Below are 26,600 nucleotides of genomic sequence, written 5' to 3'. Positions count from 1 at the left end.
CCTTATTCTATTTGGGCACACCGAATCAGTTAGTTCCAATTAGCATCAACGATTCGATTACTGTGTCTGGTGCAAATCACTTCTTAACACTTTATTGCCTACATTGAGGCTTTCTTCTTGACACTGATTTTTCATATATCGATTCGGACCCCCCTTATTTGATCCTATTGACTGACGAGACCCTAGTGTATAAAAATCAATGTCTGGCTTTATAATTATTTCTACCATCGTCATCGTACCTATATGCCACACACTTCTAATTCTTTCTAAAAATGAAACATCAACATGCTTGTTTGCTAAGAAATTTAATAAATCAATATTTGTTAGAATACATTTTTAATGCCGTAAAGAATATTAGCAAAGACCCAAAATAAAACTACAGAACGAATAGTACATACATATTGTCTCTACATTTATGTAACAATTTTTCATAAAACGTAAACTAATTTAGCCATTACAGAAAAAAGATTAAAATCTAATTTAAATTCATACCGGAAGCAAACAATACAGTTTTCTTGTTTTTCTTCTTTTTCGCCCCATTGCTGAGAGCAGCGCCACCCTTCTGTTTCTTAACTGTTCCGCTCTCGGTTGTGGCAAGTTCGTTGCTAAGCGAGACTTTCTCCAGTGCTGCCTCGATGGCAGATGCCAAATCAATTGTCGGTTCTGGTGCCCGAGCTTCCTCGTAATCGTCATTTTCGTCAACGTCACTTTCTGGCGAGAAACGGTGCTTGAAACTTGAAGATGATGCTGCTGAACCCATTCTGGATCCAGTCACCTGGATTATCTTTGGAGGCGGTGCCGCCAAAGGTCCAAACACGTTCAACGACCCCCCTGATGGAAGGGATGGCCATCGAGATGCTGCTGGTGAAGTGGATAACATCTACACGGAGATAAAACAAATATCATTACAAAATCAATTCCGAATAATATCCTTTGAAATTAACCTTCGACCACGACGGTCCTGATGGACATGGCGAAGCTGAAGCATCACTGGAAGTAGGGCTGGCATAAAGTGGCGGCTCACGACTGAAATCGTACGATTCGCTTGTTCCATACTGCAAAAATGTTTTTTTTTACCCATCAATGAAAACTAAGGCAAATTGACTTACCGTAGGAAAATGCTTGTTAGAATTAATATTTATTTTGGCAGAACGTGCCAAAGATTTTCCCAACTGACGTTCATTAAACTCGAAAATTTGCTTCTCCCGGATTCTCTCGGCACGATCTCTCTTCTTACGATCTTTGCGGCGGCCATTGATTTCCTCTGTAAAATTGAACAAGGAATTAGTTTAGATGGTGCTGCGCCATACGAACAATGGTGTATATTATCATAACTGTACCTTTGAACTGGATCAACACTTCGGGCGAGATTACTCCATGAACAAACTCTACCTCCACCACCTCGAACTGGGTGCAAATGGGCAAATGTTGAAGATATTTCAAACGCTTCCGCAAATCCTCAGACATGGAACTGCTGTCTTTGTGTACAATCTTGCCGGTGATTTGCTGAGGACTCCTGTCCAAGCTTCCATACATCGCCTGTAGCATGCGGGTGTTCATTGAATGCAAGTAAAGTGCCTGCCCGTCTGTGGATTGGTAGAAATAGAAGTAATCCGACGAAGCGCATGTCGATGTGGGAACAATGTCAATATCGCTCAAAGTGAAGTTGCTATCCTCGTCAATCATAAAGTCGGCGCACGTTGCTTGCTCCGCAGAAATAGCCTCTTCTGCTCCTACGCATTTTGCTGAGTTGTCTGTAAATTATTATGTAAAATTAATTTTTAGAATACAAAAGCTTTCTAATAATTATTTTTCCAATTCATGAAAAACGCATTGAAACTGATGACGATAAGTCTCAATTATGATTCTGGCAGCGCGCGTATAAGGACTTTGCTTTGGTTATTGCTATATTTTGGATGCGAGGGCTGGCAGTCGAGATATTCTACCCTCTTAATAAGGACGGGTGAGACCGGCCTGAAACGGCGAGTGGGCTAATGGCTAGGCTGTCTTCTGTCCCATAAAACCATGGCGCGCCTTGTAGCACGCCGTCCAGTCCTGCTACCCAGTTTTACCAACTGGGTGGGAGTAGGCTTGGATGATAATTCCTGACTAACGCTGATATCTGGCTTTGAACACGCAAGTGTCAACCCTCTCATGACCTTCCTGCTACCTTGGCAAACTTAGATAACCATGGGATCACAAAGGCGACTACTTCAGTGGGATTCGACGACAGCTCCAAGGGGAACCCAAACGCTATGAAAAAAAGAGAAATGCTACGAGACTACAATCGCTCCAATACAATCACCAATCTACTCAAGGAAACCCCCACTAAACAGCTGTAGAATTTCATAAAAGGTATTGACACAGCGCTAACTCAACCAGTAAGCCGGAAACCAGAAATTACACAGGAAGACGCCCAGCGGTTTCTTGCACACTACTACGATAACAAGATGAAATCGATCAGTTCATATTTTGCCATCGCAAACGGCGGACGCGTTCTTGTTCTCTCTCGCTTTCGTTAAACACAATTCGCAACCATTAAACACAATGGGAAGTGCCCGGGAAAATACACTTGTGGTCGATTTTAGTGTGCTTCCAATTCGTCCCGACGTTGGGAAAGTCAAGCATTTCTTGGATGATCAAATAAAGATCAATTATGGGGATGTGAAAAGCACTCAGTTGCATAACACTCGCAATTGTGTTCTGATAGGGCTGATAGACAAAGAAGTCGCTTTGCGCTATCAATCAGAGCACAATTGCAAGCGAATTATTGTGTGCAAAGAAAAGCAATATCAGATTCCAGTTTACGTGGATAGCGAGGCGGTAGTCGTTAGGGTTCACGATCTACCCCCGACGGTGAGCCACAGTGCCGTACATGAGCATATGCTCAAGTACGGAGAAGTGATATCTATCCGTAACGAAACATGGAAGCATTATTTTCCGGGGATTTCAAACGGTGTACTGGTATAAATTTATTCCAACACATTCCATCGTTCATAACCATTGGAGAATATAACACCATGGTAACTTACAATAATCAGCCGAAAATATGTCGCCGGTGCAATCACGCAGCGCACCCTAATAAAAAATGTACAGAAGCGAATGGCAAAATTGCAACAGTGGCCACACCGCTATCCTCAAATGACGAGTTGTTCAATCAGGCCGACTTCCCACCGATAAACAATAATGAGACGTTATCATCGCCTCCAGCTTCAAATGAAACCGCAGCAGAACAACGACCACAAAACGATGACGAGTGGACCGACGTCGAAAACAACGCATCCTATTCATCGTCCGAGTACAATGAGGTAACGCACAAACGCCAGCGATCAAAGCGAAGTAGAACGATGGAAGCGAAAAAAACGTGTACGGATCAGTGTTTCCTCAACGCTGATCAAATTGAAATAGTCGAGAAAGTGAAAAAAAATTTGGGAAATAAAAATGGAAAGGGGTTTAGTACTAAGTAGTATTAAGTGTTATCGGCTCGGTAAAGCTGGATGCGGCGAGTGAGCCTTAAATAAACAGAATGAATAAAATTTAAAATTAAAAAAACACTTTAATAAAGGCAAAAAAAAGAATGAATAAAAAAAGATGAAATCGATAAGGAAACCCCACACAGACACCCTGACCGAGTGGAAAGGCTACGAAATGGCACTCCAGGTTGAGGAAATCCTTGGAGCCCTAAGGGAGAGGAATATCTATTCCGCTCTGGGAGAAGATGGGATGTCGTACGGCATCCTGAAAAATCTCAGACTAGACATGCAAATAAAAATATGCGAAATGCCCAATGATGTATTCGTCACCGAAAATATTCCGGAAAGGTGAAGGGTCACCCAAATAAAGTGTTACAGTTAGTAAGTTAATCATTGTAATTCCTTAAAATATTACCCTATTATAAGTAATCGGCAGTCAGTGTATACAGTGTTTACCTATGAACAAGAAAGGGACATTTCGATCAAGACAGCCTGAGCTGTCAAACCGCCTCCGCTCGCCTTGCACTAGCTCACACGGATCAACTTCCGCCTCCGCGAGAAAAGAGACAGCAGCTCGGGTGAGCGGTCGATGTGTTCGGTGGGAGCAAGTCGCTCCTCGGTGCTAAAATCAACGTGTCAAAAGTGGTCTTATCCACGCAGTGGTGGAAGCTGCAGCTCAAACACGATTCGGAGAGGAACGAGCGAGTCCAAATCGGCACAAGGCCAGATTAAATACATCCGGAAATCGCGCATGATCGCCCTCCACTCGTTTCACGAAAAGGTAATTACATGGTGTCTATCTTGACCGAATTTGACACTCACGTAACGACGTGTTTCGCAGTTCGAATTAGGTGCGGAGAGTACGATTCGCCAGCAACGAACGACGAGCACACACGCGACGGCCAGTGAGTTGTCCGCCAAAGTGCAAACAGGTAAAAAATCGCTAGAATCCTCCTCTGATCAACTGCTAACGTTGTTGACATCTCGTAGAGACCTTGAGCATCCACCGGAACATCTCGCTCCCTACTCAACGAACATAGACGAATTATTACGCAGATCACCAACCGCCCGGACAAGCGTATACAGGTATAAAATCGATCTCAATGATGCCCTCTGCTCGATTGATGACGTCACTTTCCAAATTCCAGGTGCCGTGCGCACAGAAGAACCATCGTGCGCACAGAAGTACACAGAAGCTATCGAGAACCACGCAAAAGGCCTTCCACAAGAAGTAAGCCCTCATATTCTGACAACGCTTCAAGATACTAATCCCCGGTGGTAGGGCCTTTGTTTTCTATCCCTATTGGCAGCAATCGACCGAAGGAGGTTCCTCCGTCCATCGGAATTTAGGAGAAAGAGAGTCTTGCAAGGACATTCCGTCTTTCGCGCGCAGTATAATCAGTTTTGAACCCGCTCGGCTGGGTCGAGCCGAACCGTGCGGATTGGTTTTCGAACTCCGGAGCAGCTGCTAAGGCCGACTCGACCTAAGACCTCAACTTAACGACGAACATCGACCAGCGGCTGCTGGCGCCAATTGCAGTCACGCTGCTGCGGGGCGCACATCACGAACAAGCGGATTTCGAGCGGCGAGCGGTGAGCGAGCGTGTGGTAGACAAGACTGTCACGGGCCCGTGAGTAGAATGCATTTGTTCTTATATGTCGACAATCAAACGCATGATTAGAGAAGGTAGATAAGACTTATGGGTGTAGGAGAAAGGGATGCAAATCAATAAATGATTCGATACTTGTAAAATGTAACATCTGAGTCGCCATTATTTGTAAGATTACAAAAGTCAATCCCAAAAAACAAGGCCGACCCACTCAACCTCGGATATAGTCGCCCCATTGCTCTCATGAATGTGAATCTGAAGCTAATCAATTCGATGGTTACCAGCAGATTGCACGAAATAGCCCAACTTCTTCATCACCAACGCTGAACTGCTAGCCATTCTAACGGCTATTCGAGTTATCAAGAAAAAAAAACTACCACAAAGCAGTGATCTTCACTGACTCCAAGGGAGCAACAAAAAAAATGAGAACTACCTAGCGTGGGAAGACGCCAAATGCTTGAAAGAAGACAAGACACACACGATCAAACTACAATGGGTTCCCAGTCATCAAGGAATTCCGGGCAACGAAAAGGCAGATGAGGAAGCGGTACGAGCTACCCAAGGACCCCAAACAATGTTCAACTCCCTAATGCTGGGGAATGCAGTCCAACTGGCAAAATCGGAAATCTAGACAGACTGGATAGCAGAATATAGAAAGACGTCTGAAGAGAAGGGAACATGGCACCTAGAAATAATGGAAATCCCAAGCGGAAAGATCTGGTTTCACGATCTGAATCTCAACACGGAAGAAAAAATAATAATCGGTCGGATCCGAACAGGACATACTAACACAAAGGAAAGAAGACACAGGTGGGGTTGGGAAACCAACGACAGATGTGACCAATGCAACGTCAAAGAAGACCTCGAACATATACTCTACTACTGCTCCAAATTCTACGCTATAAGGGGCCCCTCTTGAGGACTGCTGGAGTACAGTTAAAGCAGCCATTAACGACGCAGCGGAGAACAACGTCGGGTATATGGGTCGAAGTCGACGGAACGATTGGTTCGACGAAGAGTGCAGACAGATTCTGGAGGAGAAGGACGCAGCGCGGGCGGTTGCGCTGCAGCAAGGTACCCGGCAGAACGTGGAACGTTATAGACGGAAGCGGAGACAACAGACCCGCCTTTTTCAGGAGAAGAAACGCCGCCTGGAAGAAGCGGAGTGCGAGGAGATGGAACAGCTGTGCCGTTCTCAAGATACACGCAAGTTCTATCAGAAGCTCAACGCATCCCGCAAAGGCTTCGTGCCGCGAGCCGAAATGTGCCGGGATAAGGATGGGAGCATCTTGACGGACGAACGTGTGGTGATCGAAAGGTGGAAGCAGCACTACGAGGAACATCTGAATGGCGCTGAGAGTACAGGCAGTGAAAGTCAAGGCAGCGGAGGAGATGACTACGTCAGTTCAGCGGACGATGGAAGCCAACCAGCCCCCACCTTGAGGGAAGTTAAGGATGCCATTCAACAGCTAAAGACCAATAAATCAGCTGGTAAGGATGGTATAGAAGCTGAGCTCATCAAGATGGGCCCGGAAAAGCTGGCCACTTGCCTGCACAAACTGATAGTCAGAATCTGGGAAACCGAACAGCTACCGGAGGAGTGGAAGGAAGGGGTTATATGCCCCATCTACAAGAAAGGCGACAAACTGGAGTGTGAGAACTTTCGAGCGATCACCATCCTTAATGCCGCCTACAAAGTGATATCCCAGATCATCTTCCGTCGTCTGTCACCATTAGTGAACGAGTTCGTGGGAAGTTATCAAGCCGGCTTCGTTGACGGCCGCTCGACAACGGACCAGATCTTTACTGTACGGCAAATCCTTCAAAAATGCCGTGAATACCAGGTCCCAACGCACCATCTGTTCGTTGATTTCAAGGCGGCATACGACAGTATAGACCGCGTAGAGCTATGGAAAATTATGGACGAGAACAGCTTCCCTGGGAAGCTTACCAGACTGATCAAAGCAACGGTGGATGGTGTGCAAAACTGTGTGAAGATTTCGGGCGAACACTCCAGTTCGTTCGAATCGCGCCGGGGACTAAGACAAGGTGATGGACTTTCCTGCCTGTTGTTCAACATTGCGCTAGAAGGTGTCATGCGGAGAGCCGGGTGTAACAGCCGGGGTACGATTTTCAACAGATCCAGTCAATTTATTTGCTTCGCGGATGACATGGACATTGTCGGCCGAACATTTGCAAAGGTGGCAGAACTGTACACCCGCCTGAAACGTGAAGCAACAAAAGTTGGACTGGTGGTGAATGCGTCAAAGACAAAGTACATGCTTGTGGGCGGAACCGAGCGCGACAGGGCCCGCCTGGGAAGCAGTGTTACGATAGACGGGGATACCTTCGAGGTGGTCGAGGAATTCGTCTACCTCGGATCCTTGCTAACGGCTGACAACAACGTTAGTCGTGAAATACGAAGGCGCATCATCTGTGGAAGTCGGGCCTACTACGGGCTCCAGAAGAAACTGCGGTCGAAAAAGATTCGCCACCGCACCAAATGTGTCATGTACAAGACGTTAATAAGACCGGTAGTCCTCTACGGACATGAAACATGGACAATGCTCGAGGAGGACTTGCAAGCACTCGGAGTATTCGAGAGACAGGTGCTTAGGACCATCTTTGGCGGTGTGCAAGAAGACGGTGTGTGGCGGCGAAGAATGAACCATGAGCTCGCCCAACTCTACGGCGAACCCAGTATCCAGAAGGTGGCTAAAGCCGGAAGGGTACGATGGGCAGGACATGTTGCAAGAATGCCGGACAGCAACCCTGCAAAGATGGTGTTCGCTTCCGATCCGGCAGGTACGAGACGGCGTGGAGCGCAGCGAGCGAGATGGGCAGACCAGGTGCAGAACGACTTGGCGAGCGTGGGGCGTATCCGAGGATGGAGAGATGCGGCCTCGAACCGTGCATTGTGGCGTCAAATTGTTGATTCAGTGTTATCTGTTTAGATGTTAACTAAATAATATATATATAAGAGCTGAGTTCACCATCCTAGAATACTGCAAACCACTTACGATCATCCTTAAGGATAACAACGAAACGGACCTGAAAGAAATAACATCCTTCAGCAAGGCAGTCAAAATCCAAATCTAAGCACAAACCACCCAACATCCTAGAAACCCAATCCTACGGAACACGGCAACACCAGGGGCGAAAATGCCTCCACGTGTTCAAGACAGCGAGCAGAATTCTAAACTACCAGATCAAACGTAGTAAAAGAGCTTGCTTTGAGGAGCTGTGTAGAATGCCTAGTGACACTCCATGGGGCGAACCACACAGGATAGTGATGGCTAGGACCAATAGCACACCTTCTAAAAAGTCCCCGGAGAAGTTAGCCATCGGGCTGGCCCGTTACACCGTACGAGTCAGTTGACGTAGTACCACTAGTGACTAATGTCGAGCTTATCGTCGCTGCAAGAAAACTTAAAATGAACAAGGCACCAGGTGCATAGTCAGGATTTTATATTAAATAAAAATATTATAATAAATGAAAATCATCTTATGAGTGCACTTTGACAGCAAGATACTCTTTATCACGTCATAAAGTTTGTAATCTGAACAGGATGTAAATCAGTATGAAGAACTTTTGTTTTAAATTTTTTTTTTTTTGATACGTCAAAAAGTTATCCGGGAGTGGGAAGTTCAGTTTTCTAGAGATATTTAAAAAGAATGTATTTGACGCATATCTTACCTCCAACAACAAATCCCGAAGCTTCATCATGAAGGGATTGATTGGTATGTTTTTGCTTCACAGCCAATTCAACACCACTGCACATTAATGTTTTTTCCCTGCGTTCCTTCAATTGTTCGAGCGCTTGTTGTACGAAAATGTTCTCCGGGCAATCAACACCATCAACCACAATTTGGTTAACCAGTTCCTGTTGCTCGCGTTCAATGATTTTCAGAATTTCTGTCGGGCCACTCAGTAGCAGCTTGGTGAGGATAGTTTTATCAATGTCAGGATCAAACATAGGAACTTCTAGATTTTTATTCACAGCGTCAGACGCAATCTCAGCAATTGAGGAGGTCTTCGCACGGCGCATCAACTGGAAAGTCACTGTTTCCCCGACGGTGTACGAGTGGAACGGTTTCAATACGCTACTTCTCAGATCAGGAAGATGGATCGCATCATAGCAGATGGGACATTTGCGCCAAGTCTTGTCAGACAGAGCAAGATAGTGCAAAATGCATGGCCAGCAGTAAATGTGACCACATTTTGTCATTTTGGCGGCAACTGGCGGGTACAAGCAAATGGGACATTGCGACTCTTCGGAGCTAAAGATATGAATCTGCTCGATTTTTGTCCACTCCACCAGGTTATCAGGAGATGCTAGAACAACCGTATAGTCCTCACCAGCACGTACGACAAACTGACAGTTTGCCTGCAAGTACTGCTCCTTGTTGTAGGTAACCTTCTTGACATAGCTACGATTGTTTCCCGTCTTGCTAAAATGGATCGGCTGGTCACGCTCACGAGGCGTATAATGGAAGTTCAACAAGTGGTTCAAACTTTGTTTCTTCGAACCAGGTGAGAACACCGAGTGTAGTTCATGCCTTGCAGTGCCATATTCACCGCCGGCATACAATGCTAGCCCGGCTCCTTCGTAGTCGTCGTCGTACTGATTAGTTGGGTCAAGTGCCGAAATTGCAGTCTCCGGATACAGCGGACCAGCTGCTTCCGGGCGCTGCTTCGAGCGCTTGTCATAGTTAAAGTTGGTTTGGGCACGAGTCTTTCCGGCTGGTGTTGCTTTGCCGCTGGAGCTTCGAAGATTTTCCGATTTGTAGCCACTCGAGCTCGTTTGTTCACGTCTCTTGGAATTGCGTGGCCACTTGGTTGAGATATCTGCAAGTATTGTGAGAAAAACTTGTTGTGACACTTGCGCTATGTTAATGTTGGCTGAGCGAGGAAATCACAATATTTTTTTCCATCTTGGGCGACACGAATATCAAATCAAGTTATTTTATACAAGCATAATTAGAAGAAAAAGGACAAAAAAATACGAAGACTGACGATATTCATATTTCACGTAAAATACGAATAAAACAGAACAAATTAAAATTTCAAACAAACAATTATTAGCTTTTATGCGCGTTTATGTTCAAGTTAAAATATAATTGCAATGTATCAAATTAGTTTTAAAATTTATTTGCTGAAAAGAATATAACCTTATTTTGTTTGATGAAGCAACTACGCAATTGAAAATTTCCTCAATGTGCACAAAAAAGTAAACTACTCACCTTGATTTTTCTTGGAATCAGAATTCTGTCCCTTGGACAGAGACTGACTCGCAAAGCGATGATTTTTCTCCATTGGCGGAGCTGCTTACGGTGCTTAAAACTAGGTCAAAAGAAAAAACAATCGAGCAATGGGAGTAGGGGGCGGAGCCCGACTGGCTATCGATCTGATCTGCCAGTTCCGGCTCGGAGCGACCGAGCTGTTTTCCTCCACGCCGATAAGGAGCGATGTAGCTGCTGCTGACGAGCGATACTTTGCTGCTTGTAGACATCTTTTTAGTTGGCCATGATTGTACCACTTCTATGAGAAAAAAAGAAAATCTTCCAAAAGGTGATTTTCTTACTGCGATCGAAGTGGAGGTGCTACTGGTGAAGGACGATTTTCACGGCGATAGCAAGCGCCGTTTGCGTTCCGGATGCGCTGCTGCTACACAACACTATCAGCCAGTGGAACCTGGTGCGTTGGAAGACACCCCTGGGAAACACGTATCTGGAACGGCACTCGCGATAAACTTGCAAATTTCGAACTTTTTCCGACAAACTTTTGCACGCAGACCGTCGCGATGCAAATGGCGACGAACGAATGACGTTATCGTTACCAATGTTGCCAAGCTTACAGGCAACATTTGGGATTACGCAAAATTGAAACATTCACTTTTTAAATTCAAAGTCTATTGTTATCATTTACTCTCATTATTCAAATAGATTTTCGCACATATTTCTTTTATTGCGTAGATAAGCTTTAATGCTGATGAATAACGCACGTTTAAACATTAGCATAATTAATTAGGTTTGAAAAAATATGCTGGCAGCTTTGTTGTCCAAGAAAAATTGCTACACCGCACGGCACTAGTGACGTTTTGTCACATTTTCGATAATAAACATTTTCGAACACTTCATCCGAGATCGTTCTTCGGAAATCGCATCGCATGCACACATACATGTGTTGGCTTTTTGTATTGCCACTCTGTATATATAGTTGAGAATCAATGTAAATAAATACTATCTATCTGTCTATACTATCTATCTATGCTCATTGGTTGAGAATGCAAGTGGTGTGAAATGATTAACAGCTGATCAGACCGATGAGACCGAATACGGCAAAGGCGGTTTTTGTGCTTCACTAAACAAGATTTTTTTAGATAAAAATATCTATTATTTCATTAATTGATGGCAAATTATAGTGAATTATGTCGTTTGTGTGCAGAACCTGGCCGGAGCTTGATCTCACTATTCAATCGACAGCATAAATTTGTTGACCACATATTTCGGATAGCGGAAATACAGGTAAATATCCGGTTGGCTACGTGATCCTTAAAATTTAATATGTGTGTAGTGTAGCGTTTACGCCAGGGGAAAGCTTTTTGGGTAAAAGAGTCTCGAATCAGTCGAAGCTGACTTAAGTGTAAAAAAAAAAACAATGAAAAATGAAAATAAACGTAACTTATAGGAGACATGAAAAATAGATCCTAAAACTAACGGGATATATGGTTCTCCATGAAGTTGGCTCAAATTTTCATTATTCCGTGAAACTTCCCAATACCAATTTAGTTTTATACATCAAGCTTTCTAAAGGAAGGTTCCGAACCACTTGAAAAGAGGCTGCTTGAAAAGAGGCTTCCGAAAAGGGTGGCTAACAGCTTCCTACAGGATTTTTATGGCTATTGATAGCTCTTGAAAGGAAGCTTCCGGGCCTCTTGAAAGGAGGCTTCCAGGCCTCTTGAAAAAAGCTTCCGGGCCTTTTGAAAGGAGGCTTCTGGGCCTCTTAAAATAAGGTTTCCGGGCCTTTTGAATGTAGGCTTCCGAGTCTCTTGAAAGTAGGCTTCCGGGCCTCTTGAAATGATGTTTCCGGGCCTCTTGAAGGGATGCTCCCGGGCCTCTTGAAAGGAGGCTTCCAGGCCTCTTGAAAGGAGGCTTCCAGGCCTCTTGAAAGGAGGCTTCCAGGCCTCTTGAAAGGAGGCTTCCAGGCCTCTTGAAAGGAGGCTTCCAGGCCTCTTGAAAGGAGGCTTCCAGGCCTCTTGAAAGAAGGAGGCTTCCAAGCCTCTTGAAAGAAGGAGGCTTCCAGGCCTCTTGAAAGAAGGAGGCTTCCAGGCCTCTTGAAAGAAGGAGGCTTCCAGGCCTCTTGAAAGAAGGAGGCTCCCAGGCCTCTTGAAAGAAGGAGGCTGTTGCGTCAACCGCAATAAATTGTATATTAAACTAAGCACTACAACACCAAATTGTTAACCATATTGCACTTCACACCATACACCCCATTCCCACGCTCCACATTATACTACCATATGACACACAATAGCCCCCAATCAATAGCACATCCAATAGACTAAGAATATCCATCACTGTATCCAACCCACTTTATACACAAAGTCAGTTGTAACCGTCTCTTCACACCGTACAGCAATACACGCGATCGCGATAGTATCAAGTAGAGTGAAGTGATTTTTTATCTCCCCGACCGAAATCCCCCAGTGCAGTGTACCGGTTAGTGACTGTGATTCGCGAACCAGTGACCTATATCCGGATTAGTCAGTTCCGCCGTTGTAGGCACAGAGCCGTCGGAGAGGATTCCGAGGCGCGGACATCTTTTTGGTCCGTTCGAAGCGGATTATCGTTCCATTCGAGTGGGAAACAAGCGCACATTGGTAGTGCAATTGTTGTCGCATGTGCGACCAAATACAGTGAAGTGGGGAAAGGTGATTGATTGCTTATTGTGGGGCAATTAATTAATTCTCCGATTTGTGATCGGTGCTGGGACTTCGGTGTGATTTGGTCGGTGGAGATTGGGATTTCCCGTCGCATTCCGGGTCGCGTGTGATTCTCATCAGATCGCCGTGTGTGTGACGAAGAGTGAACTGTATGGACTCTGGACTGGACAATTGAATAATTGAACCAGAAAGAAAGCACAGTACACAGTGGTCCAAAGAGGACATTTTGGTGGTAGAAAAGCGCTAGTGCAGTGAAACCGTTTACGGGTAGAGCGATAAAACCCAATAGTGCATTCGTTTTCTGGTTTGTCGTTAAAACTAGAACAACCGTTTCCAGGTTTGTTCGTTAGAACCTGTGCCAACACGTTTCATGGTTTGGACGTCAGAACCTTGTCATCTCGTTTCTAGGTTTGGGCGTCAGAACCTGTGCCATCCCGTTTCCAGGTTTGGGCGTCAGAACCTGTGCCATCGTGAGTAGGGTGTGGTAGTATTGGGTCGGCGAGACTACGGTGAGTACTCCATAGTAGAGTAACTTTTTTGGAATTTGGATTGGTGGAGTGGACCGGCATCGTAGTTTTTGTAATTGTTTGGGTTGTGGTGGTTTTGTTGTTCGTGGCGTTCTGAGGAAGCAAAATGGCACTTCGAGAACGCTCGAAATTGATGAGTGTCACTGTGGACGCCATCAAAACTATAGAAACGTTCGTTAATGAGTATGATGCCGAGGTCGATCAGAGTAAGATCGACTCAAGATTACTGAGGTTGGATCAGTTATACGATCGTTTTGTAAACGTGTCCATTGAGGTGGAATTACTCATGGAGGAGAAAGCCGAAACGAAGGCGACGTTTGTCAAGAAGCGCAGTGATATGGAGGACTTGTATTACAAGCTCCGGGATTTTCTCACATTGAATAAGCAGAATAGCACGCCTTCTGCCCAAGCGTCTTACGTTTCTTCCTCTGTCGTCCGACTACCGAAGATTGATCTGCCCACATTCGATGGTGAGATGGATAATTGGATCCCATTCTACGACGCCTATCGTAGTTTGATCCACAATAATAAGGATTTGGCAGCTGTGGACAAGTTTCACTACTTGCTGGCGGCGCTCAAGGACCCAGTCAAGCGTCTGCTGGATACCACGAGCATTACCGGGTACAATTATAAGATTGCGTGGGATCTTCTGGTTAGTCGGTACGATAACAAGCGCCTGTTGATCAAAAACCACATCAACTCGCTTTTCAATGTTGAGCCCGTGAGGAAGGAATCTTCTTCTGCAATTCTATCACTTGTCGACCATTTCGAACGCCACGTAAAGATTTTAACGACATTGGGGGAGCCGACCACGCAATGGAGCTCGCTACTAGTACACATGGTGTGTAGTCGTTTAGGTCAGAGCATGTTGAGGGAGTGGGAGAGGTCGACAAGCAACGATAGGCAAGAAATTCCGAAGTATAGCGAGTTGATCACTTTCTTGAAGGATCAAGCACGGATTCTGCTTTCACTGAATAGTGGAAGCGTGATACCCTCCCCTCCCCGGGACAAGCCTCGCCTCTCTGTTGCTCACACCGCATCCGTTTCAAAGCCGTTTCCACCTAAATTCAGTTGCCTTGTGTGTCATCAACCCCACCGTATTTATGACTGCGAGGTGTTCAAACAGATGCAGCTGGAGCAGAAGCAAGACACTGTTCGCAAGAAGAAACTATGCTGGAATTGTTTGTCGTCCAACCATCTCAGTCGTGAATGTTCATCGAAACCCTGCCGGAGATGCAACGAGAAGCACCACACTCTGTTACATCCGTCCTCCCCCAATGATCGTACCACCCAACCCCAAGCAAAACTACCAATTAGGAATCAACCATCCACCTCTAACACTGACGGTGAGTCATCTCGGCTTCCCATGATCACTCCGTCCACCTCATCCATCTCGTCCACCACCCATCAGCCCCACACTTCGAATGCTTTAGCTGCTGCCAGCTCGTCGAAGGCCACATACTCCACTGTCCTGCTGTCGACTGCCGTGGTGAAGGTCCACGGTCCAACGGGAAAATCCACATTCGTTCGAACCCTGTTGGATTCCTGTTCGGAGTCGAATTTCATCACCGAAAGAATCGTCCAGCTTCTTGGTCTGCACCGGCAGAAGCGAGCAGCAGTTATCGCCGGAATGGGTGGATCCACAGTGAATAGTCACCAGTGCACATTTGCAACGTTCAGTTCCGTTGATTCCACCTACTCCAACAGTTTGGAATTCAGCATTCTTCCGAAGATTACGAACGATCTTCCGGGAAGGACACTCGATGTTTCGAAATGGAACATCCCATCCACAATAGCTCTTGCCGATCCTGATTTTGCCACACCGCACAGGATCGATATGGTCATCGGTGCACAGCTTTTCTTCAGTCTACTCCGAGAAGGTCAGCTGCCAGTTGGAATTGGTTCTTCATCAAGTCATCCAGTTCTACAGTGTACCGTGCTCGGCTGGGTAGTAAGTGGTTCTGTATCTACCACTGTTGAAGCCCGATGTGCCAAATCAGTTGCGCTATTGTGCACTACGGAAGATCTCGACAAACAGTTAACTCGATTCTGGGAAATCGAGAGCTGCCCTGGCAATCGTGGACTGTCCAAGGAGGAGTCAACCTGTGAGCGATATTTCACAGAAACCACTACCCATGATGAATCAGGTCGTTTCATTGTGCGCCTACCTAGAAAGGAAGGCATCTTGAGTCAACTTGGTGACTCCAAAGCTAGCGCTCTTCGTCGATACCATTGGATGCAACGTCGGTTAGTCAAAATCCCGATCTGAAAGGACAGTATGTCAGCTTCATGGCGGAGTATATCGATCTTGGCCATATGGTTCCCGTAGATCCGTTACAAGACACCACTCATCCCCACTCATTCTATCTTCCTCACCACGCTGTTTTCAAGCCAAGTAGCACCACCACAAAGTGCAGAGTGGTTTTCGATGGGTCCAGCAAGTCTTCTACGGGAATCTCGCTCAATGATTGTCTCATGGTGGGACCAACTGTTCAGGACACACTGTATTCCATCGTCGTCAGATTCCGAACGAATGAGATAGCTCTCGTTGCCGATATCACCAAAATATACCGGCAGATCTGGGTGCATCCAGACGATCGACATCTTCAACGGATATTCTGGCAAAGCGAATCAGATTCCGTCGCTCGCTCCTACGAGCTCACTACTGTGACGTACGGCACATCCAGTGCGCCGTATTTAGCAACACGATGTCTACAACAACTCTCCTATGACCACTCGAGTGATGATGGAGACATCCCGTCGAAGATTGGAAAGGATTTCTATGTGGACGATTTCCTCAGCGGTTCCGATACAGTGGAAGGTGCAGTACAGTTATATTCCGGTGTGCAGAACATTCTTGGGTCCACAGGTTTCGAACTGAGAAAGTGGTCCTCCAACTCTAGTGCAGTGCTGTCCCAAATTCCGGAAGATTTGCAAGACAACCGGTCGATAGTAGAAGTCGACGACGTTCGAGGTTCGGTTAGCACACTCGGACTATTGTGGCATCCTGAGTCGGATACATTCCGGTTCAAAGTTCCCGAGTTCTCCATGAACCTTCCACTCAGCAAGCGGATCGTCGTCTCGAAATGTCCAAGTTATTCGACCCATTGGGCATTCTCGGTCCAGTGGTAATCCGGGCGAAAGTGTTCGTCCAACAACTCTGGAAAGCAAACTTGGACTGGGACGAACCGCTTCCCAACGCACTGAACGTCGAGTGGGAAAACTATAGACTTGGTCTAGAAGCTCTCGAACACCTCTCCATCCCTCGCTTGGTAAAAGCAGCAGGTGCAGGAGAAAATATACAACTGCATGGATTTTGCGATGCTTCTCAGAATGCCTACGGAGCGTGCATCTACATACGAAGTACCGGCATGAATGGTATCATCGCGTGCCGTCTCCTAACAGCCAAATCCCGCGTAGCTCCAATCCAAACTCTGTCAATTTCCCGCTTGGAACTATGCTCTGCTGTACTTCTGTCCCAGCTGTACCAAAACGTGGTGTGTAGCCTCAACATTACACCTGAGGCCTACTTTTGGTCAGATTCTTCCATCACTCTACACTGGTTGAACAATCCTCCTACAAACTACAATACGTTCGTGGCTAATCGTGTCGCGGAAGTTCAACGAATGACTGAAGGAGGAATCTGGAACCATGTCGCCGGTTTGGAGAATCCGGCAGATATCATCTCGCGAGGCATTGATCCGTGCGAGCTCATCAACGTCGCCCTATGGTGGAAAGGCCCACCTTGGCTATCGTCTGACCCTTCGGAATGGCCAAGCCTGTTCACAATTCCAGAATCTAATGAATTCCAATCAGAAGTTCTAGAGATGAAAGCAGCTACAATTGCAGCTATCTCACGGTCAGTCGAGGCACCCGATCACACTCTGTTCAATCGATACTCGTCACTGACGAGGCTTATCTGCATCGCTGCTTATTGTCGCCGTTTTGTGCGGCATTGTCGTGCCAAGTTAACTAGAATAGATCTGCAAGTTACACCGTTCCTTACCGCCGAGGAACTGCATCAGGCGCTCATCGGCCTCGTGAAGGTCGTTCAAGATGAGTGCTTCAGCCACGAAATCGCTATTGTTCGGGCTGGAACTGAAGCAGATCTAAGAAAATCACCACTCAAAACTCTCCATCCGTTCATCCATGATGAATTACTCCTTGTCGGTGGCCGGCTAAACCACTCCTCGTACTCATTTACACGTAAGCATCCGATACTCCTGCCTGAAGTGCACCCACTAACGTCACTGCTCATCGATTCGGTACACAAGCAACTCCTACACGCTGGTCCTCGCGCGATGATCGCACACATTCGTGAGCAATTCTGGCCTCTACACCTTCGTAACTTGGTACGGAGGCATGTCAACACTTGCTTGCGTTGTTATCGCGTCCGACCGCAGTCGGAATGTCAGCTGATGGGCCAACTCCCGAAAGTTCGAGTAACACCAGCAAGAGCCTTCCTCAACACCGGTGTCGATTATTGCGGCCCTGTTTGGCTCAAAGTCGAGTCAAGTACAAGACACTGAAGACGGCCTTACTGTTGAGGTCGAAATACGTATCTGTCAGGATACAATTAAGTGGTGGAATTCAATGGGATTGTTTAAACTCGTCTTATGACAGGTCAAGTCTCCAGTAAGAAGAGCTGCGCCGATTCGAACCTACGTCTCCGTCTTCGTATGCATGGTCACTAAAGCCGTGCATCTTGAACTTGTCAGCGATCTCAGCACCGATGCTTTCATTGCTGCATTGAAACGGTTTGTTGCTCGCCGTGGTAAACCAATCGCATTGTTTTGCGACAACGCCACCAACTTCAAAGGTGCAGACAAGCAACTACGAGAGCTCTGTTCGCAGCTCAACCACCAGCAAGTGGCATCGTTCTGTGCTGAATCCGCCATCCAGTTCAATTTCATTCCTGCAAACGCACCAACGTTCGGCGGCCTTTGGGAGGCCGCAGTCAAATCCATGAAGCACCACTTCCGGAGAGTCGTGGGTCTAGAAGCACTGCCAAGCGAAGCCATGCACACTGTTCTCTGCCAAATCGAAAGCTGCCTCAATTTGCGGCCGCTCACTGCAGTCTCGGAGGATCCAAGCGACATGGACTTTCTCACTCCGGGACACTTTCTTGTTGGGTCGGCTCTACAATCGATCCCCGAGCCCGGCCTGTCTCAAATCCCAAAGAATCGGCTATCGCTCTGGCAGGAAATCCAACGGAGAACCCAGGCGTTCTGGAAATCGTGGTCTACGGACTATCTCCACCAGCTTCAGCAACGATCGAAGTACTTCTTCCGACAGCCGAACGTTCTAGTCGGTAAGCTGGTACTCCTGAAGGACGACAATCTTCCCCCGCTCAGGTGGAGCGTGGGCCGCATTGCAGCTGTACATCCCGGCGCGGACGGAATAGTCCGTGTAATTGATGTCAGGCTTGCATCCGGTGCTGTACTAGACCGACCAATTCTGAAGGTGTGCCTCCTCCCAATCGATGACGACTCTCGTTCCGCCTCCATTACTGGCGAAATATCTGGCCCCCAGGCCAGCAACACTGATCCTGCTATCATCAACCATAGATCTTAAGTATATGAATTTTGTTAGAATTAAGCACACTTTTCGAATTATAATGAACATCTTTCATTGGTGGCCGGTATGTTGCGTCAACCGCAATAAATTGTATATTAAACTAAGCACTATAACACCAAATTGTTAACCATATTGCACTTCACACCATACACCCCATTCCCACGCTCCACATTATACTACCATATGACACACAATAGCCCCCAATCAATAGCACATCCAATAGACTAAGAATATCCATCACTGTATCCAACCCACTTTATACACAAAGTCAGTTGTAACCGTCTCTTCACACCGTACAGCAATACACGCGATCGCGATAGTATCAAGTAGAGTGAAGTGATTTTTTATCTCCCCGACCGAAATCCCCCAGTGCAGTGTACCGGTTAGTGACTGTAATTCGCGAACCAGTGACCTATATCCGGATTAGTCCGTTCCGCCGTTGTAGGTACAGAGCCGTCGGAGAGGATTCCGAGGCGCGGACAGAGGCTTCCAGGCCTCTTGAAAGGAGGCTTCCAAGCCTCTTGAAAGAAGGAGGCTTCCAGGCCTCTTGAATGGAGGCTAAAATAACGTAACGCAAAATTTGGTGATTTTGGACCCCCACCGTCCCCTTCGTAACACTTTTTGTATGGAAGGTTTAATTTTTTTTGTATGGATCGTAACGCTCGGCTTGACTCCCTCCCCCCCCCCTTCAACGTTACGTAATTTGTGAAAGGCCCCCTAACAATCATCGTGCAATAAAGCAACTGATTTTATCGAAAAAAAGCCTTCATGCCTCTCAAATGGTGGCTTCAGAACCTTTAGACTCTAGATTTTAGTTCAGAAGCATATTCTTAACATATCATTCATTATTTTGTTTCGACAGTAGAAGATTTTTAAAACGTGTTCATTCGACATTTTATCCTGTTGATCTTTCGTCCCGCAGCCCTTCATACACTGTGCTGGTTGTGAAGGGTAGGATTGAATTGGCTTTGATTTACTGAACGCCATACTTATTATTATGTACAAGACGAATTTTGAAATAAATAAAATATCCAGTTGTAAATACTTAATTAATAAGACTGAATAATAATTGTAATGGCGGATTTACGCACTTTTGATTTACGCTTGACGACCGACTGGCAAATAGCTTACACAACCTTACTTGATCAGTGCAGTTGCTGACGAAGAATGTTCTAAAATACTCACGCTCCTCTAATGTGCACGTGTACTACATACACATGTGGAAGTGTTGGCGTGAGGAATGGATTGCGAGTGATTTGACTATGCATCCAATTTGGGAATCTCGAGCTCGTTCAGTAGCCGCTAGGTTGCGAAGGCCGACGGAGGTCCTTCGTAGTTTAGTTTATTTATTTATTTTTATTTATTTACGCCTAGTTGGTTAAAGCACCAGTCTAGCGTACTGTAGGGTCATGGGTTCGAGTCCCATCGAAGGGAAAGTGGTTACCTCCAATCAATATTCCAAATAAACTGTCCATCTGTTGACCTTACAATATCACATGGCCATTCAGGATCTTCGCACCTGGAAACGCCGGAACTGAGCTAAAGCATGCTGGTTATCACACGATATCACGCTGGTTATTATAACCAACTCTGTCCACTCGGTTGAGCGATAGAGAGGCTCTTCATCTTTCTGACCTTCTACTGCATTCATTCAGTTCTGCTCCATAGTGATTCCCAGTACTCCAGGCGGCTTATTCCAACTACATATTTGCTAATGTAGTCCTTTGAACTGTCATAGCTCAATTACCATCATTGCTTGGTTAGATATTTTTTCGGTTAAAAACTTTTTTAGAAGCCTAAGTAACTTCATAATTACCCACACTTTTTAATCGAAGGTACATTGCTCTAAATATAACATCTGAGGCTTGAGAGTGTTTGTTTCTTTCAAAATGTCACTTGTCATTTGATATAATGTCATTTGAACGACATTTTGCCTCCCACGCCTTAGACTATATATTAACAGAAATGTCCTGTTAGACGCTATAGCGTTATCGTTTAGACTCCATCCAGGTAACCTGGTTGGCTACAGCGTCGATACACCTTCTTCTTCTTCTTCTTATTGGCATTACATCCCCACACTGGGACAGCGCCGCCTCGCAGCTTAGTATTCATTGAGCACTTCCACAGTTATTAACTGCGAGGTTTCTAAGCCAGGTTACCATTTTTGCATTCGTATGTCATGAGGCTAGCACGATGATACTTTTATGCCCAGGGAAGTCGAGACAATTTCCAATCCGAAAATTGCCTAGACCGGCACCGGGAATCGAACCCAGCCACCCTCAGCATGGTCTTGCTTTGTAGCCGCACGGCTAAGGAGGGCCTGATACACCTATGCCTGGCGTATTGTAAAGCTCCATAATCGTCGGTTTTGGGCGGTGTTCCTTCAGTTTCCCCGAACGTTCAGGGTCTCCAGGTCCGATTCCACCGCGTGCAGCCAGCGTGTTCGTGGATTTCCACGAAGTCGCCGGCCCCTATCAGATTCTCTGTTGAATATTGTTTTCGCTATTCTTTCTTCCGACATTCGCACCAAGTGATCAGCCCACTGAAATCTGTTGTATTTTATACAATTCACAATATTTTCTATATCCAACCAGCCGACAGGCAGTTCTTCATCCTCCCATATTTCTGGATAATGTGGTGGATTGATTGATGCAGCTTCCGTGTTTGAGAAGCACGACCGGGATCTCGTCCTTCCCCTCTCGGTCATTGCACATGGCCCCCTCTCGGTCATTGCACATGGCGGGCACTGGCGCAGTCTTATGCCGAGCGCCATTGACAGTTGCGTAAAATCTCTGCATATCGTTTCTATCCATGTTCTACTGCGCTTCAACTATCGCACTCTCTTCGTGTTGTCTTTTTTTCCTGCGGTGGATTCGTTTCTCTTCTGCCCTTGCTACACTGAACCGCTCTCTGTTGGAACGGATACGAGCCACTAACCAAGTAACCACAAATTCCTTTAAGAGTACGTTTCTCGCTTAAGCAGCTCAGTAAAGTTGATTAAGCGAAAAACGTACTCTTAAAGGAACTTTTGGTTACTTGGGTAGCATTCGACTCCTAGCAACATTTTCGTCCGTCATTCGCTGGCACTCCTCATAAAACCAACCATTTCGTTCGCGTCGCTGTGTAGTTCCTAACACTTCCGGCGCTATTGCAGTCACAGCTTAATGGATATGTTCCCACAATCTGTTGACGTCGCCAGATTTGGTGGCATATCCTATCCGCTCGTCCAGCTTCTGGTGGTACTCTTCAGCAACTCCTTCAACTGACAAGCGTTGGATATTGAAACGCATCGTTCTGTTGTTTCGTGAATTCGTGACGCTGGGGCTGGAAAGTCGCGTCCGAATTTTTGCAACTACAAGGTAGTGATCCGAGTCAATGTTCGGACCTCTGAAGGACCTTACATCTATAACATCCGAGAAATGTCGTCCGTCGATCAGCAAGTGTCTCCACTCGGATGTTGCCAGGTGTGTTTGCGGATATTCTTACGTGCAAAGTAGGTACTGTTGATTGCCATCCCTCTAAATAGCAGCAGCAAAGAATACAAGTCGCAGACCATTATAGTTGGTAGCGTGATGAAGGCTTTCCGTACCAATGACACGGCTTAAGAAACTTTCTCTTCCGATCTGCGCATTTGCATCCCTGATGACAATCTTTACATCATGTGTTGAGCACTCTCCGTAGGCCTTATCAAGGCTCTCATAGAACTCATCCTTCACGTCATCAGCATTATCGTTCGTTGGGGCATAGATGCTGATCACGCTACAGTTGAAGAATTTGCCCTTCATTCGTCGCTTATCGGCTTCCACCGGATAACACGCTTCATCTGCTTCCCGATCACCATGAAGCCAACTTCTCGTTCTGCTCTGTCACCGCCGCTATTGTAGATGTGGTACTTGAATGAAGTGTTCGCTACATCGCGTTGAAGGGGCTGCCTTCTTGATGCTGGCACGATGCAACATGGTTCTTGATCGCTGGCACTCGGACGATGATCAGCCGCCCCTAATATGGGGAACAGACGCTGTTGTGAGACGCTCCTAACATGGAAAACAGACGCTCGATCCCCCTTTCCTGTCAGCATATGACCATAGTTCCCACCGGGGTTCTTCTTCTTCTTCTTCTTATTGGCATTACATCCCCACCCTGGGGCAGAGCCGCCTCACAGCTTAGTGTTCATTAAGCACATCCACAGTTATTAACTGCGAGGTTTCTAAGCCAGGTTACCATTTTTGCATTCGTATATCATGAGGCTAGCACGATGATACTTTTATGCCCAGGGAAGTCGAGGCAATTTCCAATCCGAAAATTGCCTAGACCGGCACCGGGAATCGAACCCAGCCACCCTCAGCATGGTCTTGCTTTGTAGCCGCACATCTTACCGCACGGCTAAGGAGGGCCACCGACCGGGGTTGGTTACCCGATCTTCCCTAAGGTTGCTCGTATCCCGGCCAGCGCCACGAGGTAGGGATAGGAGTTGCTAGGTAAGATGATAAGGACCGCAAAATGGGGTCTATTTTATTCCTTCAGGTACGTGAAGTACCAATGGTACGTGTAGGGATTGAGACGGGTATGATAAAATAAATATAAACAGAATAAAAGGGCATATACATGACACGAGTGCCAGATGTGTGAGTGTCAGATGAGCGGAGTTAGCTTCAGTTTTGTGATGTATTTTGCGGGAAGCAGTAGTGCTTCGGAGCTGCTGCGGATCGAGCAGCAGCTGGAGACGGCTGATTCGGATGCAGCCGTCTCCTAAGGACACGACAGTACGCTTTACCCTTTACCCTTTGTCGTGTCGTTTAGACTCCACACAGTACACAAATACTCTCCTGCTTGCATCGTCGATGAAGGTGAAGAAGAATCGACTTTTTCCCAATGATGGAACCATATGGAACTTTTGGTCAATCATCCCATATCTATAGACATATGAGACATGCAGCGTTAGTGGTGGATTAATAAGTTCAGTAAATATTGTCGACGTAGCACCAACTTAGAATTCGGGACTTCCGAACCGAACTTTCTTCCGAAGTTTTATCTGTCAAACTAATTGATGCGTTGTTTAGCGCATTTTTAGGCGAATCCAGCGCACTACTTCCGAAGTTGGGAAATTAGCCTGTATCTGGAGAAAAATCCAACTTCGGTATAAAAAGCGTTTTAATTTTGTTCCGGATAGACAATCCATGGCTGTACGTCGCCAGCCAAAGATATTTTATTTACAAGATAAAGATTGTCGCTTCGGTTCCCTTTGTTCTGTTGTCCGAAACATGTGTGGTACCAAACTGTCAAATCGTATGTATTTTTCCTTCATTGACATTTAGCATCCTATCCTCGCCATCAAAAGATGTTCCGGACAGCGACGACAGCGACAATCTTTATCTTGTAACTAAAATATCTTTTCGCCAGCCCCGTAGTCTACGGAGAGTCCGCAAATCGTCTTCCATCCATAACGATCCGACGAGCACAAAAGGCGAAGTGCCAAGCGAGCAAGGTGGATCGATCGGGTAGAATACGGTTTGCGGACCTTCCGTAGACTGCGTGGTTGGCGGAGACCTTTTTGAATAAAAATATCACTGAAACAAATCTGTTTAATCCCACCAGGTTGGAGAGAATGATGGTTTACCACAATCCATTTGCTACAATTGTTCAGAGGATCTAGAAAAACTGGAACAAATGGTGCAGAAATGTAGACAATCTGATCAACGCTTCCGAGCGAACGCTATGTTGCGAGATGCCAAAGACTCAATCGAATCCTCAGAGTTGGTCGAAATGATTGAAATCATCGAAGAAGCGCCGACTAATGCCGAAATCACAAACGATGATATTATTGATCAGGTTGATGATTTATCACAAGAGATTGATAGTGTAGACGATTTGATCATCGTAGATCCCCTGGCACAGCTCGCCGAAAGTCAAGAAGCCAATTATACCCAATGTTGCGGCTGCGTTGAATGTTTTGATTCTCACGAGGCGCTTCTAAGGCATTCGCAGTTGTGTCACAAATCGGATCGAGGAACGTGCGGACCGCTACCGGACAACCTTATTGAATGCAACATATGTTACAAGATGTTCTCGGGTATTCTCTACTTAGACTCGATGCATCGATTAAGCGCCTTCAAAAATCGTCTAAGCTCAGTAGGCTTCCCCGATGTGATGCAGTGCTGTTCTTGTGAAGTGTTGTGCTCAAGCAGTGAAGAGATTCTTCAGCATTCGCAGACGCACCTCAAAGATCGAACGGAACATGATCCAGCGAAACCGTTTGAGTGCGAAATTTGCTATAAAAGATACAACAAGAAGCAAACATTAAACTTCCATCAAAAGTTTGGATACAGTTATAAGAAACAAATGACTACCAAAAGACGTGGCTGTCGAGCGATTAGAAAACGAATGGAAATAGAAGGATCTATGGACAACCGAAAATGTTGTGGATGCTCGACCGAATTCACATCGATCGATTCTTTAAAACAGCACTCGCGAATGCATCACGAGCTATACCGGCGTCAGACCGATAGCGATCACCCTTTCGAATGTGATGTGTGCTTCAAACGCTTTCAAACTCAAATCAAACTGGAACAACATCGACTGGTTCCCTACACCTTAGAACATAAGTGCAGCGAATGCGAAAAGTCGTTCCGCTCTCAGTCTGTACTCACAAAACACATGGCAATTCATTCCTTACAAGATGGTGAATCGGCAAAAAAGACTACCTTACCTCAACTTTCTACGCCAGTACAATGCGACGAATGTGGAAAGTTTCTGCAAAACGACCATAAACTCCGCACCCATTTGAAATCAGCCCACCTAACGGATAAACCCTTCCAATGCAGTTTATGTTCGCGTCGGTTCAAGTGGAAGCACATATTGCAGAATCACTTGCGGGTGCACACCAAGGAACAACCCTATTCCTGTCGGCACTGTTCGCGAAGCTTCACGCAACTGGCGGACAAGAATCGCCATGAGCTAACCCATAGCCAGGAATTTCCATTGCGGTGTTCCGTTTGCGGGAAAGGATTTCCCGGCGGAAGGAAAAAGCTGCTGGAAAAGCACGAAGAGTTACATCAGCGCGGCGAAGAGTATCCTTTCACTTGTCGGTTTTGTGATCGCACCTTTACCCGGTTGCCGCAGCGAAACAGACACCAGGCACGGCACGTCGCAGAGCGCAACCGGAACCTAACAATGGCGCAGATGGATGCGGAATGAGGCTCTGGTAAGTATCATCTTGGTGGGTAATGATGCATGGTCGGAAATAACGTCGATATGCACTTGAAATCGTTTGCTTGGTAAATTTTGGTTCAAAAGATGCATGTTGATGCGCCATATGTAACCATTTTTGTTCAATCTTTGGCAACGAAAAATGTATATCAACTTGAATATAATTTGGGTTACTCTTGTGATCAGAAGTGAGAGCTCCTTTCGTCCGAAGTCCCTTTACATCCTAGAGAATTTATTTCCTTATTCACTGTTAGTACTCTTTTC

At 46.1% G+C, this 26,600-nt stretch overlaps 3 protein-coding genes across 5 annotated transcripts in view; 2 read left to right on the top strand and 1 right to left on the bottom strand.

Annotated features, from left to right (window-relative positions):
• Positions 1 to 288: 288 nt before the first annotated feature.
• On the bottom strand, positions 289 to 10,919 carry LOC134211916 (E3 ubiquitin-protein ligase RNF10). Its single transcript, XM_062689301.1, has 6 exons — positions 10,328 to 10,919; positions 8,781 to 9,932; positions 1,341 to 1,754; positions 1,110 to 1,264; positions 945 to 1,055; positions 289 to 880 (listed from the first exon to the last, which is right to left on the bottom strand). Exons 1-6 carry the CDS (start codon positions 10,398 to 10,400, stop codon positions 476 to 478), a joined length of 2,310 nt encoding a protein of 769 aa, XP_062545285.1. The 5' UTR covers positions 10,401 to 10,919; the 3' UTR covers positions 289 to 475.
• A 451-nt stretch (positions 10,920 to 11,370) lies between these two features.
• The window catches only part of LOC134211919 (zinc finger protein 135-like), a 36,323-nt gene continuing 21,093 nt past the window's right edge, over positions 11,371 to 26,600 (top strand). For 2 of the 3 annotated variants that reach the window (XM_062689310.1, XM_062689309.1), the window contains exons 1-2: positions 11,371 to 11,611; positions 24,726 to 26,331. In XM_062689310.1, the coding sequence (XP_062545294.1) occupies positions 11,495 to 11,611; positions 24,726 to 26,324 (1,716 nt within the window). In that variant the 5' untranslated portion in view covers positions 11,371 to 11,494 and the 3' untranslated portion in view covers positions 26,325 to 26,331. Of the gene's footprint in view, positions 11,612 to 24,725; positions 26,518 to 26,600 lie in introns of those variants that run through there. The other variant, XM_062689308.1, reaches the window with a different exon arrangement.
• LOC134215806 (uncharacterized) lies at positions 17,381 to 19,127 on the top strand. The gene is made up of 2 exons (XM_062694917.1): positions 17,381 to 18,046; positions 18,177 to 19,127. The coding sequence occupies exons 1-2, from the start codon at positions 17,381 to 17,383 to the stop codon at positions 19,125 to 19,127; spliced, it is 1,617 nt and encodes a 538-aa protein (XP_062550901.1).

This window comes from Armigeres subalbatus, chromosome 2 (assembly GCF_024139115.2).
Source record: "Armigeres subalbatus isolate Guangzhou_Male chromosome 2, GZ_Asu_2, whole genome shotgun sequence".
Lineage (NCBI taxonomy): Eukaryota > Metazoa > Arthropoda > Insecta > Diptera > Culicidae > Armigeres > Armigeres subalbatus.
This window is presented reverse-complemented; position numbering and strand designations above follow the sequence as displayed.